The following is a 16020-nucleotide window of genomic DNA, read 5'->3' as shown; positions in this document are numbered from 1 at the left end:
GTACTCCAGCCCGGGCGACAGAGCGAGACTCCGCCTCAAAAAAAAATAAAAAAATAAAAAATAAAAAAAATAAAATAAACAGTCATACTTTTTATTGTTACTTCATGTGGGATTTTCATGTGACAGAAACATTAGACTATTGCATTTGCTACACATCTTTTCTGTGGTCACTGATTCTTTAATTTTTGTCTTGACATCTGTTCATTTTTATTTTCACATGCTTGACGGCTTACTTGTCCATTGGTTTCTTCTGTGATTTTTACCATCATTTCTAAACTAAAAAAAGTCTTTTTCTCCTAAAGATTTCACAATGAATCAGTTCTGTTTCTCTGTGGATTTGGTTGTATGTTTACTCTGCTACTTGACCGTTGGTCCATTGAGACCTGGTTTTAGGTTCCTCTCTAGAGACGGGAGGCTCTGAGGTTTGCTGACCCATGTCCCACCCCTTTCTTTTAGCCTCTCCTTCTCCTCTGCTCCTAAGGAGGCCCACTGTCTCCTCCACAGCAGGCAAGAGCAGTGTGTGAAGTGTGAAGTTCTAGGAACCGTGCTTCCTTCATCCGAAGAGAGCTATTCGTCCTCTTCAGCCAGTAACTCACTTTGCTCCAGCATCCTCTTTTCGTTTTTCTTCTTTTTTTCGAGACAGAGTCTTGCTCTGTTGCCCAGGCTGGAGTGCAGTGGCACAATCATGGTTCACTGCAGCCTCCATCTCCTGGGCTGAAGCGATCCTCCTACCTCAGCCTCCCTTGTAGCTGGGCCCACAGGCATGCACCACCATGCACAGTTAATTTTAAAATTTTTTGTAGAGACTGGTCTCACTATGTTGCCCAGGCTGGTCTCAAACTCCTGGGCTGAAGCGATCCTCCTGCCTTGCCCTTCCAAAGTGCTGGGATTACAGGCATGAGCCACTAAACCTGGCCTTCTTATTTTTTGTAGCAGCTTTATTTGGCCATAATATCTTCATATATTGAGATATATATTGAGCTTTATTGAGATATAATTCACATATCATACAATTTACCTAGTGAAAGCATGCAATGAAATGACTTACCATATCCATACAACCACACAACCAAACTGATTTTTAGAAAATTTATTTTTTTTTGAATCAGGGTCTCCCTATATTGTTCAGGCTGGACTCGAACTCATGGGCTCAAATGATCCTCCCACTTCACCCTCCTGAGTAGAGGATACTATAGGTGTGAGCCACCATGCCCAGCTTTTTAGAATATTTTTATCGTCTCCCCAAAGAAATTCCATACCCATTGGCCATCATCCCGTATTCCTCCCTGGACTCCCCTCCCAGGCCTTTGCAGCCACTTCCTGTCCTTATGGATTTGCCTATTTTGGACATTTCATATAGATAGAATCATACACTGTGCAGTCTTTTGTGTCTGACTTCTTTCACTTGGCTTGTTTCTAAGGTTCTTCTATGTTGTAGCATGGATCAGTACTTCATATTTCTTTTTGATTTTTGTTTGTTTGTTTGTTTGAGACCAAGTTTTGCTCTTGTTGCTCAGGCTGGAGTGCAGTGGTGCCATCTCAGCTCACTGCAACCTGTGCCTCCTGGGTTCAAATGATTCTCCTGCCTCAGCCTCCCAAGTTGCTGGGATTACAGGTGCCTGCCACCATGCCCGGCTAATTTTTTTTGTATTTTTAGTAGAGATGAGGTTTCATCATGTTGGCCAGACTGGTCTTGAACTCCTGACCTCGGGTGATCCGCCCATCTCGGCCCCCGAAAGTGCTGGGATTACAGGTGTGAGCCACCGCGCCTGGCCTTTCATATTTCTTTATTGCCAAATAATATTCCTTGCATAGCTCTATCATGTTCAGTAAAATGGGTATACCATTTTATCCATTGTTGGCACTGGAGTTGTTTCTACTTTTTGGCTATTATGAAAAATGCTGCTATAAAAATTTCATGTACAAGTTTCTGTGTGGACATATGTTTTCATTTCTTTTTCTTTTTCGAGACAGAGTCTCGGTCCCCCAGACTGGAGTGCAGTGGTGCCATCTCGGCTCACTGCAACCTCTGCCTCCTGGGTTCAAGCGATTCTCGTGCCTCAGTCTCCTGAGTAGCTGGGACTACAGGCGTGCACCACCATGCCTGACTTAATTTTTGTATTTTTAGTAGAGATGAGATTTTGCCATGTTGGCCAGGCTGGTCGCAAACTCCTGACCTCAAGTGATCTGCCCACCTCGGCCTCCTAAAGTGCTGGGATTACAGGCATGAGCCACCACGCCTAGCCTATTTCCATTTCTCTTGAGTATATATCTAGGAGTGGAATTGCTGGTCACATAATAATTCCATGTTTAACTTTTGAGGAACCTGTAAACTGTTTTCCAAGGTGCTGCATGATTGTACATTTCCACTAGCATTGTTTGAAGGTTCCAATTTCTTTATATCCTCGTCAACACTTGTTATTTTGTATTTTTTGAGACAAGTTCTTGCTCTGTTGCCCAGGCTGGAGTGCAGTGGTGTGATCTTGGCTCACTGCAGCCTCGACTTCCCAGGCTCAAGTGATCCTCCCGCCTGAGCCCCTCAAGTAGCTGGGACTATAGATGCTTCCATGCCTGGCTAATTTTTGTATTTTGTGTACATACAGGGTCTCACCATGTTGCCTAGGCTGGTCTTGAACTTCCGGACTCAAGTGATCTGCCTGCCTTGGCCTCCCAAAGTGCTAGGATTACAGGCGCAGCCACCATGCCTGGCCAGTACTTGCTATTATCTGTCCTTTTCATTATAGCCATCCTAGTGGATGTGCAGTGGTTTTGATTGGCATTTCCCTGATGATTAATGATACTGAGTACCTTTTATGTGCTTGTGACCACTTATAAATCTATTCAAATCCTTTGCCCATTCTTAAACTGGATTATCTTTTTAGTGTTGAGTTACAGGAATCCTGTATATATTCTGGATACTAGTCCCTTATTAGATATATTATTTGCAAATATTTTTTCTCATTCTGTGAGTTTTCTTTCATTTTTTTCATAATTCCCATTGAAGCACAGAAGTTTTAAATGTTGATAAAGTTGAATTTATCTATTTTTTATTTTGTCATCTGTGCTTTTGGTGTCCTATCTAAGAAGATCTGCCTACTCAAGGTCACAATGACTCATTCCTCTATTTTTCTCTACGAATTTCATAGTTTTGCCTCTTATATTTAGGTCTGTGGTCGATTTAAAATTAATTTTTGGGCTGGATGTGGTGACTCAGGCCTGTAATCCCAGCACTTTGGGAGGGCAAGGCACGCGGATTGCTTGAGGTCAGGAGTTTGAGACCAGCCTGGGCAACATGTTGAAACCCTGTCTCTGCAAAAAATACATTAAAAATTTGGGCCAGGCATGGTGGCTCACGCCTGTAATCCCAGCACTTTGGGAGGCCAAGGCAGGCAGATCACCTGAGGTCAGGAGTTTCAGACCAGCCTGGCCAACATGGTGAAACCCGGCCTCTACTAAAAATACAAAAACTAGCCGGGCGTGGTGGCACACGCCTGTACTCCCAGCCACTCGGGAGGCTTAGGCAGGAGAATCGCTTGAACCTGGGAGGCAGCAGTTGTAGTGAGTTGAGATGGTGCCACGGCACTCCAGCCTGGGTGATAGAGCAAGACTCTGTCTCAAAAGAAAAAAAAAAAAAAAAGAGCTCTGAAGAAGAGCTCTAAAGAAGATGTCTAGGAAAAAGATGCTAACAAGGATACTCACCTTCTCCAGAGAGGTTGAAACCACCCTACTCTGTTCAATACACCACAAACTGGAAGAACCATATGTTTAGGGGACTTGGAGTCAGAGACCTAGAACCTCTACCTCCCCATCTGAGAAATGCCCCAAGTAAGTCCTAGAGAAAGTCAGGTTTTATGGCCATTTCGTGAGGTTTGGTACTGGGTGTGGTAGCTCACACCTGTAATCCCAGCACTCTGGAGGCTGAGGCGGGCGGATCACTTGAGGTCAGGAGTTTGAGATTGGCCTGGCCAACATGGTGAAACTCCATCTCTACTAAAAATACAAAAATCAGCCTGGCATGGTGGCAGGCGCCTGTAATCCCAGCTACTTGGGAGGCTGAGGCAGGAGAATCGCTTGAGCTCGGGAAGCGGAGGTTGCAGTGAGCTGAGATCGTGCCACTGCACTCCAGCCTTGGCAACAGACTACGTCTCAAAACAAACAGGCAAACAAATACAAGGAGGTTTGAGGAAGCCATCCTGCTTAGCTGTGGGGGAAAGATGTTAAGGAAGGAGTATTCTGAATGGTGGTCACTTAACTTCTCTGAGCCTCCAAGGTCTCATCTGTGAGATGGGAATAATTTGGAGAACAAGTGAGATGCTTTGTAAGCTGCAAAGTGCTGCTGATGTCACTGGTGGTGATGATGGTGATGACTGAGAGGCTAAATCTCAGGGCTGGGTCTTCCAGGCCACCCTAACCCTATTCCAGTGCTGGATCCCTTTGCCAATATTCCTACAAAGTGGCTGCCCAGCCTGGACCCCTCTAGTGACAGACAGCCTAGTGTGTCCTGAGATGGTTGTTCTGTATTTGGTTCCTTTACTCGTTAAAACCACGCCTCTTGATTAAAAAAAAAAAAATCATAACATAAAGATTAAAAAAAAAAAAGAAAAGAAAAGCCATAGTATAATATCAGCTATGCCAGGCACTGGAAGAGGCACAGTATTTAACCTTTTGAAAAATCCTGTGAGGTCAATATACTACTATGTACCCCCATTAAAAGGTGGGGAAATAGGCCCAGGGAAGTGAAATGGCTTTTCAGGAGCCCACAGCCAGGAAAGATGCAGGCAGGATTTGAACCCAGGCCCAACTGACTCCAAAGCCCACACACATGACCATGGAGCTATTTCATAGCCTTCCCCATCAATTCCCAAGCAAGGTCTCAGTTCAGTCCTGGGGACTTCGGGGGGCAGGGCTCGCCGTTTTTGTTCACAGTGACCCTTGACTACCACCCTTTCCCAGATGTTCACCTCACCAACGTCGCTGTGCAAAAAACATCTCCTGACTACCACCCAAAGAAGGTGAGGAAGCCGGGCTTGGCTCTGCACGGGTGCAGCCCTCTAGGGCCGGGTCGGGGTAGGGAGGGTAGAGTGGCAAGGAGCCCAGGATAGGCCTGTCTGAGCCTGTGTTCACCAGTGAGGCAGGCCTGCCCATCCCACTTGCCGGGCTCAGGGCAGGACTACAAATGGAGGCCTACATATCATGTGTCTAAGTATTCAGAAGTTGTAATCACACTAACACACCCCTGAACAAAAAATGTCCTATTCCCCTACCTTGACAGACACCTTCTATTGGTCAATGGATTAATCGATTAATGTAATGTATCATACAGATATATTTTATCTATCTATGTAAAATAACCTGCAAGGCCAGGTTCAAATACAGAATTCTCAGACTTCTCAAAGTCAAGGGCCAGACAAAGGGGACACAGGAGAGCAGGTCCCCAGCTCACACCTGCTCCCTTCTCTCCCTCCCCTGGCTCCATCCCACACAGTGGGGCCCTTGTGCATACACACCCCTGAAAACGGCAGCCTGTTGGTCACTCCTTGGCCTTGGGATGCACACATGGTCAGTGTGGTCTGTCCTCAGCAAGTCAGGCTCAGGGAAGGGGCCTACGCAGGCCGTGTGGGCAGGGACTTCTGGGATCCTGCATAGCCAGTCCTCTTAGACATGAAGAATTTTTGGCCCTCAAAGAGGGGCACACCTGGGGTCATCCTAATTACAGGGCTCAGGGCCGGGCCCCTCTTGCCCAGGTCTAAGGGAAACACTGAAGGCAATTGTGTAAGGGTCCTACCAGGCCAGGTCCTGACTAACTGAGGCTCCTCTCTCAACCTGGCTGCCTGGGGCCCAGGGCTGCAAGTGGATGCTGCAGCGCTTCCGGCAGTACCTGGCATCCAAACACGGGCCCGAGGTGGTGGAGACGCTCTTCAGGGACATCGACAACATCTTTGTCAAAAGCCTGCAGAGTGTGCAGAAGGTGATCATCAGTGACAAGCACTGCTTTGAGCTGTACGGCTACGACATCCTCATCGACCAGGACCTCAAGCCGTAAGTGGGTGGGTGGGAGAGCCAGGAGGTCACAGTTTGAATACCCAGACTGTCCAGGTTTGAATCTCAGCTCTGCCAATTCCTAGTTGTATAACCTTGTGCACACTTACATTTTCTGTGCCTCAACTTGCCCATTTGTAAATGGGGTTGGTCATGACAGGATTTATCCATAGGTCATTATAGGAACGTTATGAGGAATAAGTGAGATATAGTCTGTAGAGCACCGAGGACCGAGCCTGGCACTGGGAGGCCTTTCCTGATCATCTGCTGAGTCAGGAATTCTCCCCTATACCAGGCAAGAAACTTCCCCTCTGTAAGTCTTAGAGCTTTGAAGATGCAAAGCGCCATATAATGGAATATCGTTACAATGTCGATCTTTGCCAAGACTTTGATCCACTCCCAAGATGCCCGTGGAAGAGGTTGAGCTGATGAATAGAACAAACCAGACCTGGCAGGGACCACCATGATGGCCTCACATGATGCAACAGGACACAGAAGCCTAGTGAGGGTCAGGGAGCTTGAGGTCATGTAGCAAGTCAAGGGCAAAGCCAGGCCCAGGGTCTAAGGACCTGGACTGAGCTGCTCCTCACCAGCACTGCCAGATCCAGGAGCCAACCCGCTATTCAGGGTCGCCATGTAAGTGTTGAGGGGTTTTCTAAGCCAGGAGGAGAAGCCCTTGCTCAAGAGAAACAGGGTCCCGGCACCAGCAGGACTTTCTCCTTTGTCCCCTGTAGCAGGATGTGACTGCTGGCATTAAGGTGGACCTGGTGGAGGAATAAGCTGTGGTCGGTGTTTGGACACCAGTTACTGCAGGAAGCACTGGAGCATCCACGTGCGGGCCTGGGGCCTGGGTAGTCAGGTTGGGGGAGGGACCTCAGTTAATCACCACCTGGCCTGCTGAGACCCCTAAACAATGGCCCTCAGCACTGCCCTTAGGCCTGGACAAGAGGGGTCCAGCCCTGAGTGTTGTGATTAGGATGACTCCGGCTGTGCCCCTCCGTGTGGGCAAAAATTCTGCAGGTCCAAGAGGACTGGCTGCACAGGACCCCAGGTGGCTACGTCACCCCTCAGAGCCTCAGTTTCCTCATTTGTAAAATGGGAAACACCATGTCTACCTCTCCAAGTTGTTAGAGTAATTTACCAAGATAATTTGCTATATAGTGGAAAGGGACTTGGTCTCCCACAGACCTGCCAGGTGAGCCCTTCCCTCTCTGGGCTCCAGCTTCCTGTCTGTAAAAGGATGGGGTTGAACAAGACAAGAGGTGGTTAGCGGGAGGTCTTTGGGCTGCTTTTGGCCTGCAGATACTTTGAATTTGGCCTTTAGACTGTTTTTGTTTTTAATTTTAATTTATTGACAGGCTCTAAAACTTGGAAGGTGTTTACATAAAAATCAGAATTACCAAGTACAGTGGCTCAAGCACCTATAATAATAATACCAACTACTCAGGAGGCTGAGGCAGAAGGATGACTTGAGGCCAGGAATTCAAGGCTGCAGAGAGCTAAGATTGCACCACTGCTCTCTAGCCTGAGTGACAGAGCCAGATCCTGACTCTTAAAAAAAAAAAAAAAAAAAGAAAAGAAATCACAATTTTTGGCTTTTCTGGAAAAGTCAGATGATCTCGCAATTCTGGACTCACATGCCCACAAGACAACACTGTCCTGGAGCTGGCCACAGCCACCCCTTTAGACATGGAGCGCCCTTTCCAGCTCACCACAGTCTCCACCCCTCCCCAAGGCTTCCCAACCCCTGACACAGCAGGTTGGGTGCCACCTACAGTGCGCAAATTTTCACTAAGAAAGGGAAGTTTTCCTTGCATTCACATCTCTGTTGGAAGAAGGGAAAACAATAACACCACGAAAGCACCATAATCATGCCTATGCCAGCTTTCTACATTTGAGTTACCTTTCTTCAAAGTGGAAAGGTGGCTCACTCCTGTAATCCTAGCACTTTGGGAGGCCGAGGTGGGCGGATCACCTGAGGTCAGGAGTTTGAGACCAGCTTGACCAATATGGTGAAACCCTGTCTCTACTAAAAATACAAAAAAAAAATAGCTGGGCGTGGTGGCGGGCACCTGTAATCCCAGCTATTCGGGAGGCTGAGGCAGGAGAATCGATTGAACCTGGGAGGCAGAGGTTGCAGTGAGCTGAGATCATGCCATTGCACTCCAGCCTGGGCAACAAGAGCAAAACTCACTCTCCAAAAAAAAAAAAAAAGGCGAGGCGGGGGGCAGGGAGCTGGGCACAGTGGCTCCTATCTGTAATCCCAGTACTTTAGGAGGCTGAGGCAGGAGGATCACTTGAGGCCAGGAGTTTGAGACTAGCCTGGGCAACCTAGCAAGACCCTATCTCTATAAAAATAATTTTAAAAAACAGAAAGCTAGAGGGAGTAGCCTGGATTGAATTAAGGGTGGGGTCCATGCATCCATCTAGCCTCTCAGTGAAATCCTAGGGACTCCAGGGACCAAGTAACCCTAAGACTCTCTACGCCCCTTCCTCCCCAGGTGGCTCCTGGAGGTCAATGCATCCCCGTCACTGACAGCCAGCAGCCAGGAAGACTATGAGCTCAAGACCTGCCTCCTGGAAGACACCCTGCATGTCGTGGACATGGAAGCAAGGTGAGGGAGGGCAGCCTTGATCACATGTCCTTGTACATGACAACTGAGGCTCCCACCAAGGAAGAGGAGAAGCTTAGAACCTTGGGGCCTGAGTGGCCCTCAGCGATGGCTTTGGCCTGCCCTACCACTTTGTAGATGGAGAAGCTGAGATGTCCACAGAGGGTGGGGGCCTGACCCAAGGACTTGACCTCTCCAGGGCAGAGCAGGGCCAACTACAGCTTTCTGAGACAGTCCAGCAGGATTTCCTCGAAACCTTCTGACTGTGAGGCTTTGGACTAGTCACATCACCTTTCTGAGCCTCAGCTTCCTCATCTGTAAAATAGGAAATGCCATGTCTACCTCTCAGAGTTGTTAGATTAATTTACAACGATAATTTACTATCTAGTGCCTAGCTAACAGTAAGTGCTGAGTACAAAGCTATTGCTATAAAAAATGTGCAATGGCAGAAAAAAAACCCAGAGCTACTTTTAGGAATGGGTGAATGGGTGAATCCAGGTGCTCAATGTTGGCTAGTCTGTTCCCCCTCCCCCTCCCCCTCCATCTCCATCCCTTCTCTTTCCTCTGTATTAGCTTTTCCTCAATTATTCCAGCAGAAGTTTGAGGACTGATTCTCCTTGCTGGGAACTGGGACACATGCCATTCCTAAACCACTCATTGTGACTCTGCTTGACCAAGCATAGTTCTTGTGCCTACCTCCTCGGGAGTGGGGTCAACCCCATGTGGGCCATGGGGTGAGGGAGGGAGAAGTTCTCAAAGCAAAACCCAAGGTACTCTTGGACTGAAAGAAGGTGAAATGGATGCTGAACAGGCAGAAACCTCAGGTATCCACTATTCCTACCATCACCTATTCATTCAACAAACTTTTGCGCCCTGCTCTGTACCAGGCCCTGTGCCATATCCTGCGGACACAGTAAGGAACACGACAGAACTAGTCCCTGCCTTTATGGAGTTTAAGGTCTGAGGAGGAAAGGAGACTGTAAACCACAAATCACAAATAGAGGCACATGGCCGGACGCGGTGGCTCACGCCTGTAATCCCAGCAGTTTGGGAGGCCGAGGCGGGTAGATCATTTGAGGTCAGGAGTTTGAGACCATCCTGGCCGACACGGTGAAACCCCATGTCTACTAAAAATACAAAAACTAGCCGGGTGTGGTGGTGTGCACCTGTAGTCCCAGCTACTCGGAAGGCTGAGTCAGAAGAATCGCTTGAACCCGGAGGCAGAAGTTGCAGTGAGCCAAGATCGTGCCATTGCACTCCAGTCTGGGTGACAGAGACTCCGTCTCAAAACAAAAACAAAAACAACAACAAAAACAAATAGGGGCACGTTATCAAGAGCAAGGAGCCTTGGGGGAAAAATGGGGAACAACCCCTCAGAGACCTACATAGGTACCTGGGAAACAGTCAATGAATGGTTGGGAAAAAAGGACTTCTGAGGGACGGACATCAGTCGGGCTCAGGGAGGGATCAGGGACCTCACTTGGGTCTTAGGGCCCCGCCAGGTGCACCTTCATTAACCCTGTGTGCCTCCTTCCTGTCCAGGCTCACGGGAAGGGAGAAGCGAGTCGGGGGCTTTGACCTCATGTGGAATGATGGCCCTGTTAGCAGAGAGGAGGGGGTTCCTGACCTGTCGGGAATGGGAAACTTTGTGACCAACACACACCTCGGTATGTAGGGCCAGGTGGAGTGGGCACAAGGGATGGGTCATGGGAGGTACCAGGTAGTCTAGGAGGCAGGTTGGGATAGTGGTTAGATTGTTTGAAATCAGTCTGCAACTTACCAGCTGTGTGACCTTGGGCAAGGGACTTAACCTCTGTTCCTCATTTTAAAATTTGGTTTCTAAAAAGTGAAAACTTCCCCTGATTATAAAAAAAGGATTCACACTCATTGTAGAATATTTGAAAACTAAAGAAAGAAATAAAAAAACATCCAGACATAACCATCTTTAACAATCTGGTGTATTTCCTTCCAGTTCTTAAAAAATGCATATATTCATACTTTTTCTTTTACAAAATTGGCATTGGGCTAGAGTTTCGAATCCCACTTTTTCCCGTGGCATTTTCCATTCAAGCATATTAAGAGCCTCCTCTTGAATGCACTTTTTGGTCCAGTCTGGATGAAATCTTTTACATACATTATCTCATTTCATCTTTAAGCAGTTTTTATTGTCATTTTACAGATGAGGAAATGATATCCAGGTGCTATGTAACTTACTGAATGAAGGTTTTGGTCATAAGTGGTGAGCCAGGACTCAAACTCCCATCTGCCTGGCTCCAAAACCTGAGTAGCTTGACCGTTAGACTCTCCTGCCTCTTGGCAGAGTTTAAAAAAATTACCGTATGGCTGCAAAATATTTCAGTTTGTACATATGCCAAAATTTACTAAACCAATTTCTTATAATTGGACATTTGGCACAATTGCATTTTATATTTTTTAACTTTTATAAATAATACCATGATGAACACCCTTTCACATTAAGCTCGGCTGAAATTCTGGCCATTTCCTGAGGACCGATTCCTAGAAGCAGAATTATTGGGCCAAAGGGATGGGATTATTACAACCAAATTGCTTTCCAGAAAGATTATACGAATTTGCCAGATTTGAATTTTTAGGAAAAAAAAATCTGTGCCAACTGGCGAGGTAAAACATACTGACTCGTTGTTTTATGTGCATTCCGTTGATTACTGGTGAGGTTTCCATTTTGTAAATTTGCATTTCTTCTTTTGTAAGCTGTCTATATTCTTTATCCATTTTTCTAGGGGTTGTTTAGTTTTCTAAATGTATAACGCTTCAGATGACTATATAACCCTGTCCAAGCTTAATTTAATACGCATACAATCACCTGGAAATCTTGTTAAACTGTAGATTGTGACTCCATAGGTCTAGGGTGGGGCCTAAGATTGTATTTCTAACAAGCTCCTGGGTAATGCTCTATGGATTAACCATTGCTGTGTAACAAGCCCTCCCAAAACCTAGCAGCTTAAAGCAACTGTTTTATTTGCTCATGCATCCTCAGGTCTCTCCTGGGGTCACTCATAGGGTTGCAGGCACCTGGCAGATTTACTGAGACTTGATGGCTACCACAGCCTCATTCATAGGTGTGGGGGTTGATACTGGCTGTCAGTTGGGCCTCTCTTTCCATGTGGCCACTCGTCTTCCAATAGTCTGGCCCTGGCTTCTTCATGTGGTAGACTCGGGGTTCCAAGAGGGTGAGAAAAGACACTGCACAGGCTCTTATGGCCCAGATTCAGAAGTCCCATAAAGTCATTCTGCTACAATCAAAGCATGTGTTCGTCTAACCTAGTCACTGGGTAAGAAAATAGACCCCACCTCGCCGGGCGCAGTGGCTCATGCCTGTAATCCCGACACTTTGGGAGGCCGAGGCGGGCGTATCATGAGGTCAGGAGATCGAAACCATCCTGGCTAACACGGTGAAACCCCGTTTCTACTAAAAAATACAAAAAAAATTAGCCGGGCGTAGTGGCGGGTGCCTGTAGTCCCAGCTACTCGGGAGGCTGAGGCAGGAGAATGGCGTGAACCCAGGAGGCAGAGCTTGCAGTGAGCCGAGATCGCGCCACTGCACTCCAGCCTGGGTGACACAGCGAGGCTCTGTCTCAAAAAAAAAAAAAAAGAAAAGAAAAGAAAAGAAAATAGACCCCACCTCTTAATGAGAGGAGCAGCAGTCACCTTGCACAGAGGTGCAAGGAATGGAATTGTTGCAGCCATTTTTGTTAACAGTGTACCTCAGATATCAATGTGCTAGTTCCTGGGCCCCCATTTGAGTAGCAAAGATGGAAAGTGGCGGTTCTCTACCTTGGCTGCCCATTGGAATCACCCAGGAGCTTTAAAGACTACTGATGCCTGCCAGATCAAGATATGGTTGGTGTGGGCATCAGTAGCTTTTAAAGCTCTCAGGTGATTCCAATATGCAGCCCAAGTTGAGAGTCACTGTTTTATATTTTAATTTTTAATTTTTTTTTTTTGAGACAGAGTCTCGCTCTGTCACCCAGGCTGGAGTGCAGTGGTGCAATCATAGCTCACTGTAACTAACCTCAAACTCCCAGGCTCAAGCAGTCTTCCTGCCTCAGCCTCCCAAGTAGCTAGGCCTACAGGCATACACCACCACACCTGGCTAATTTTATTTTTGTGTGTGTGTTTTTTCCTGTAGAGACAAAATCTCACTATGTTGACCAGGCTGGGAGAGCCACTGCTTTAGAAGTCTCTAGAATTATTCCTGTTTCAAGTGTTTGGGTTGATGGTGGTAAACACAAGGGTAGCTGGTTAGGGTAGGAAGAGTACTGATGAATTGTGTTAGGGAAGTGTTCAGGGACATCCAGGTGAAAGGGTCAGCAGATAACTCAAAGATGAGTCTAGAACTCCAAGAAGTTTGCACGGGACAAGAAGACTTGGGAGTTATGAATGAGCCAAATAGAGTTTAAGTTAGGGCTGCATGGAACTCACTCTGGAAAACCCTGAGGATGTGCATAGTAGGCTCTCAGCTCAGTGAATGGTTAAGTGAGTGCCTAGGAAGCAGGGACAGACAGGGTTTGGGGGGATGTGGAAGATGGCAGACACCCCCAGGTCAGTACTAGTGGCCACAGAGATTCAGTCACTCAAGCAGCATTTTTGAGTGCCATCAATGTGCCTGGCATGAGATTAAATGACCATAGAGTTACCTCAAGGATCAGCTCTGAGAGCAAATAGCCAACATGTAGCATCATGAACGTCCTGGGAGAGACGTCTCAGTGCTCACAGCAGGACGGCAGAAATATTTAAAAGCATGAACTGCCTGGGACTGGGGGCCACATGTACGGAAAACTCATCCCTTAGCCAGTTGTGCCTGGCACATGGGTTGGGTAAGGGAAGAAAGCTGACAGTACTGGGCAGCTATGAGAAGCCAGGCACTGTGCTAGCTTTAAATGCATTTTCACTGAGCAAAGCCAGGAGGAGCGGCAGTGTGGAGTAGTGGTTAAGAGTGTAGCTCTGGCACCAGGTAGTCTGGGTTCAAATGATTTAACCTCTCTGAGCCTGTTTTCCCTTCTACACATCATTCCCGTGAAGGCCATACAAATCCATCCACATTCAGCATCTGGAGCAGTCCCTGGCTTGAGGGAAGCTCCCAATCCTCATGTTCACTCCCTAAGGTGGGCAGTAGTATCTTGGTTTACAGATGAGAAGACTGATGCTGAAAAGGGTAAATGGCCTGCTTGAGGGCCATGGCAGTTCAGGAATGGAGCCAGGATATAAACCACAGGCTGTGTGTGGTTGTCTGACTCCTGCTGTCCCCTCTTCCCAGCAGGGAGTGGGGGTACACGCCCCTCCACTCCTCCCAAGCACAGGTCATCCCAGCTAACACCCCACTTCCTTTCCAGGCTGCGTCAACGATCGGAAAAAACAACTGAGGCAGCTCTTCTACTCCCTTCAAGTCCAAAAGAAAGCTTCCAGTTGATCCCCAGCTGCCAGGAGGAAATCAGCCTTAGCAGGTGCCACCCAGGCCTCCTCCACACTCTCAGATCCCAGCACAGCACCTCAAAGCTCTCACCTCCCCACCTCAAGCCTGGCACCAGCTTTGCTGGCTTAGCAGCTGCAGCTTACTACCTCAATTGGGCCCCTTGGATACCTCCAGCCCATCCCCAGGCATCTTTGCACCAGGAGACGCCAGTCCCTGGGACTGGGGGGTGTTTTAACCTTGACAAACTGACTTGGCAATTAGGCCCAAAGAGAACAAATACAGCAAGTTCTGCTACCCCCAAGAGATCATATCTAATAAATGAGCACAGGCCCTACTTGGAGTCACTGGGCACCAGGCCTGGTTCAGGGGATACTGTTGGCTGCAGCCAAGTCCTCCTTGCTTTGACACTTGGATGCCTCCCAAGTCAGTGCTGAAAAGGTCCTTCAGGAGCAAGGGTTTGGAGGCTAAGGAACTTGTCTTTAAGCTGTGCTTACAAAGCAAGCAGTTATTAGATTGTATTTATTGGGGGTCTGGGGAAGTACTGAGCCCTAAACACATCCCATTCTCCTTGTAATACCCTGACCCTGCATGTTGGGAACCCATGGGGCTCCGTGACCATCATCTGAAAACCAGTGGGACACAGGATCCCCACTTCTCAGATGGACAAGACAGACCAGGGAGGCAGAGCTTAGTGAGGGTCTCTGCAAAGGTGCATTGATCTAAGTCAGATGGGTGACTTAAGTGCTTCTCTAGGCCCTGTGTTTGAACTTTGGAGCTGAGCCAGAAACCAGAAAACCTTGGGCTCATGGGCAGGACAGCTTGGGGAGTTGAGTGTGAGTAAAAATCTCTGCATTTTCACATCTTACATATCTAAGCCTCCTCTTGGTTTAAGAGGGGTTGCAACAAGAGTCGGGGCTGTTGGGGTAACTGCTCCAGGGGGGATTTACTCCCTCTACCACTCCGCCTGCTTCAGAGTACTTTCTCTGGCTGCAAATGGTGGAATCTGACTGCCTAGGTTAAGCCCAAAGGGAAGACTTTTAGAAGGAAAATACTGGCAAATCCAAGAAGTGAACCAGCCGACTTTAGGAAAGCCAGAAGCCAAGCCACTCTGGACCTTCTGCCTTCAGAGCATGAGGACTTCTCCCATTCATCCTTGCGACTGAGGCAAACACAGACAGGTCCAGGCATGGGCTCCAGGTTCCCTATTTCCAGAAGGAATGCGATTGGCTCTTTTTGGCCCAGCACCCACCCTGCAAGGGAGGAAGGGGCAATTTTCCAATGGTGAAATTGTGAATCAGGCAGTCACACTGGAGAACATCTAGCAAGGTGAATTCTACAACTCCCTACTTTATTTACATTTAAAAATAAGTACTATATTCATGTGGTTTAAAATCCAAAGTTTACCAATGGGTATAGGGTGACATCTCCTTCCCTCCCACCTCTGTGCCCCAACCCTGCAGGTGCTGTTCTGAGGGAATGACATTGTATTTGCACACACATCATTAGCTTATAAGACACCTGCCTTCCCCTTGCTTTTCTCACTTGATGTATCTTGGAGCTTGTTCCTTATTCTTGATTATAGTTGTATGGTATTGCACTATCTGGAGCTACTGATTCCTTTAACTAGTCCCCTATGGACGGACAGTTTGTTTCCAATTCTACCTGCCTACTTCTTAAGAGATCACAGGAAAACACATAGTAATTTCTGCAAAACTCAAGAGGATTCAAAACTGTAGGTCTGGGCCAAGTTTGGCTTGGGTAGGGTAAAACACCTGTGACCCACACTCACGTTTTAACACCGTTTCTGCATTAGTCAAAAATATTTAAAACACAGGAGATTCAACTTCACAACCCAAATGTCTAGCTTCTCTTGAAAAAACGTAAGAACTGGCCATGACAGCCTGTGTTTCTATGTAA

General features: G+C 47.4%; 1 protein-coding gene across 1 annotated transcript in view; it reads left to right on the top strand.

Moving 5' to 3' along the window:
- Window positions 1–15362, top strand: part of TTLL9 (tubulin tyrosine ligase-like family member 9) — a 69135-nt gene extending 53773 nt beyond the window's left edge. Inside the window, exons 10-16 of the mRNA XM_011960068.1 lie at window positions 4954–5012; window positions 5843–6039; window positions 8541–8654; window positions 10194–10318; window positions 14024–14134; window positions 14857–14936; window positions 15119–15362. Of these exons, the coding sequence (XP_011815458.1) occupies window positions 4954–5012; window positions 5843–6039; window positions 8541–8654; window positions 10194–10318; window positions 14024–14100 (572 nt within the window). The 3' untranslated portion in view covers window positions 14101–14134; window positions 14857–14936; window positions 15119–15362. The remainder of the gene's footprint in view (window positions 1–4953; window positions 5013–5842; window positions 6040–8540; window positions 8655–10193; window positions 10319–14023; window positions 14135–14856; window positions 14937–15118) is intronic.
- The last annotated feature ends 658 nt before the right edge of the window (window positions 15363–16020 follow it).

This window comes from Colobus angolensis, unplaced genomic scaffold, assembly GCF_000951035.1.
Source record: "Colobus angolensis palliatus isolate OR3802 unplaced genomic scaffold, Cang.pa_1.0 Scaffold114, whole genome shotgun sequence".
In the NCBI taxonomy this organism is placed as follows: Eukaryota; Metazoa; Chordata; class Mammalia; order Primates; family Cercopithecidae; genus Colobus; species Colobus angolensis.
The sequence above is the reverse complement of the archived record's forward strand: the minus strand, read 5'-3'. Positions and strand labels throughout refer to the sequence as shown.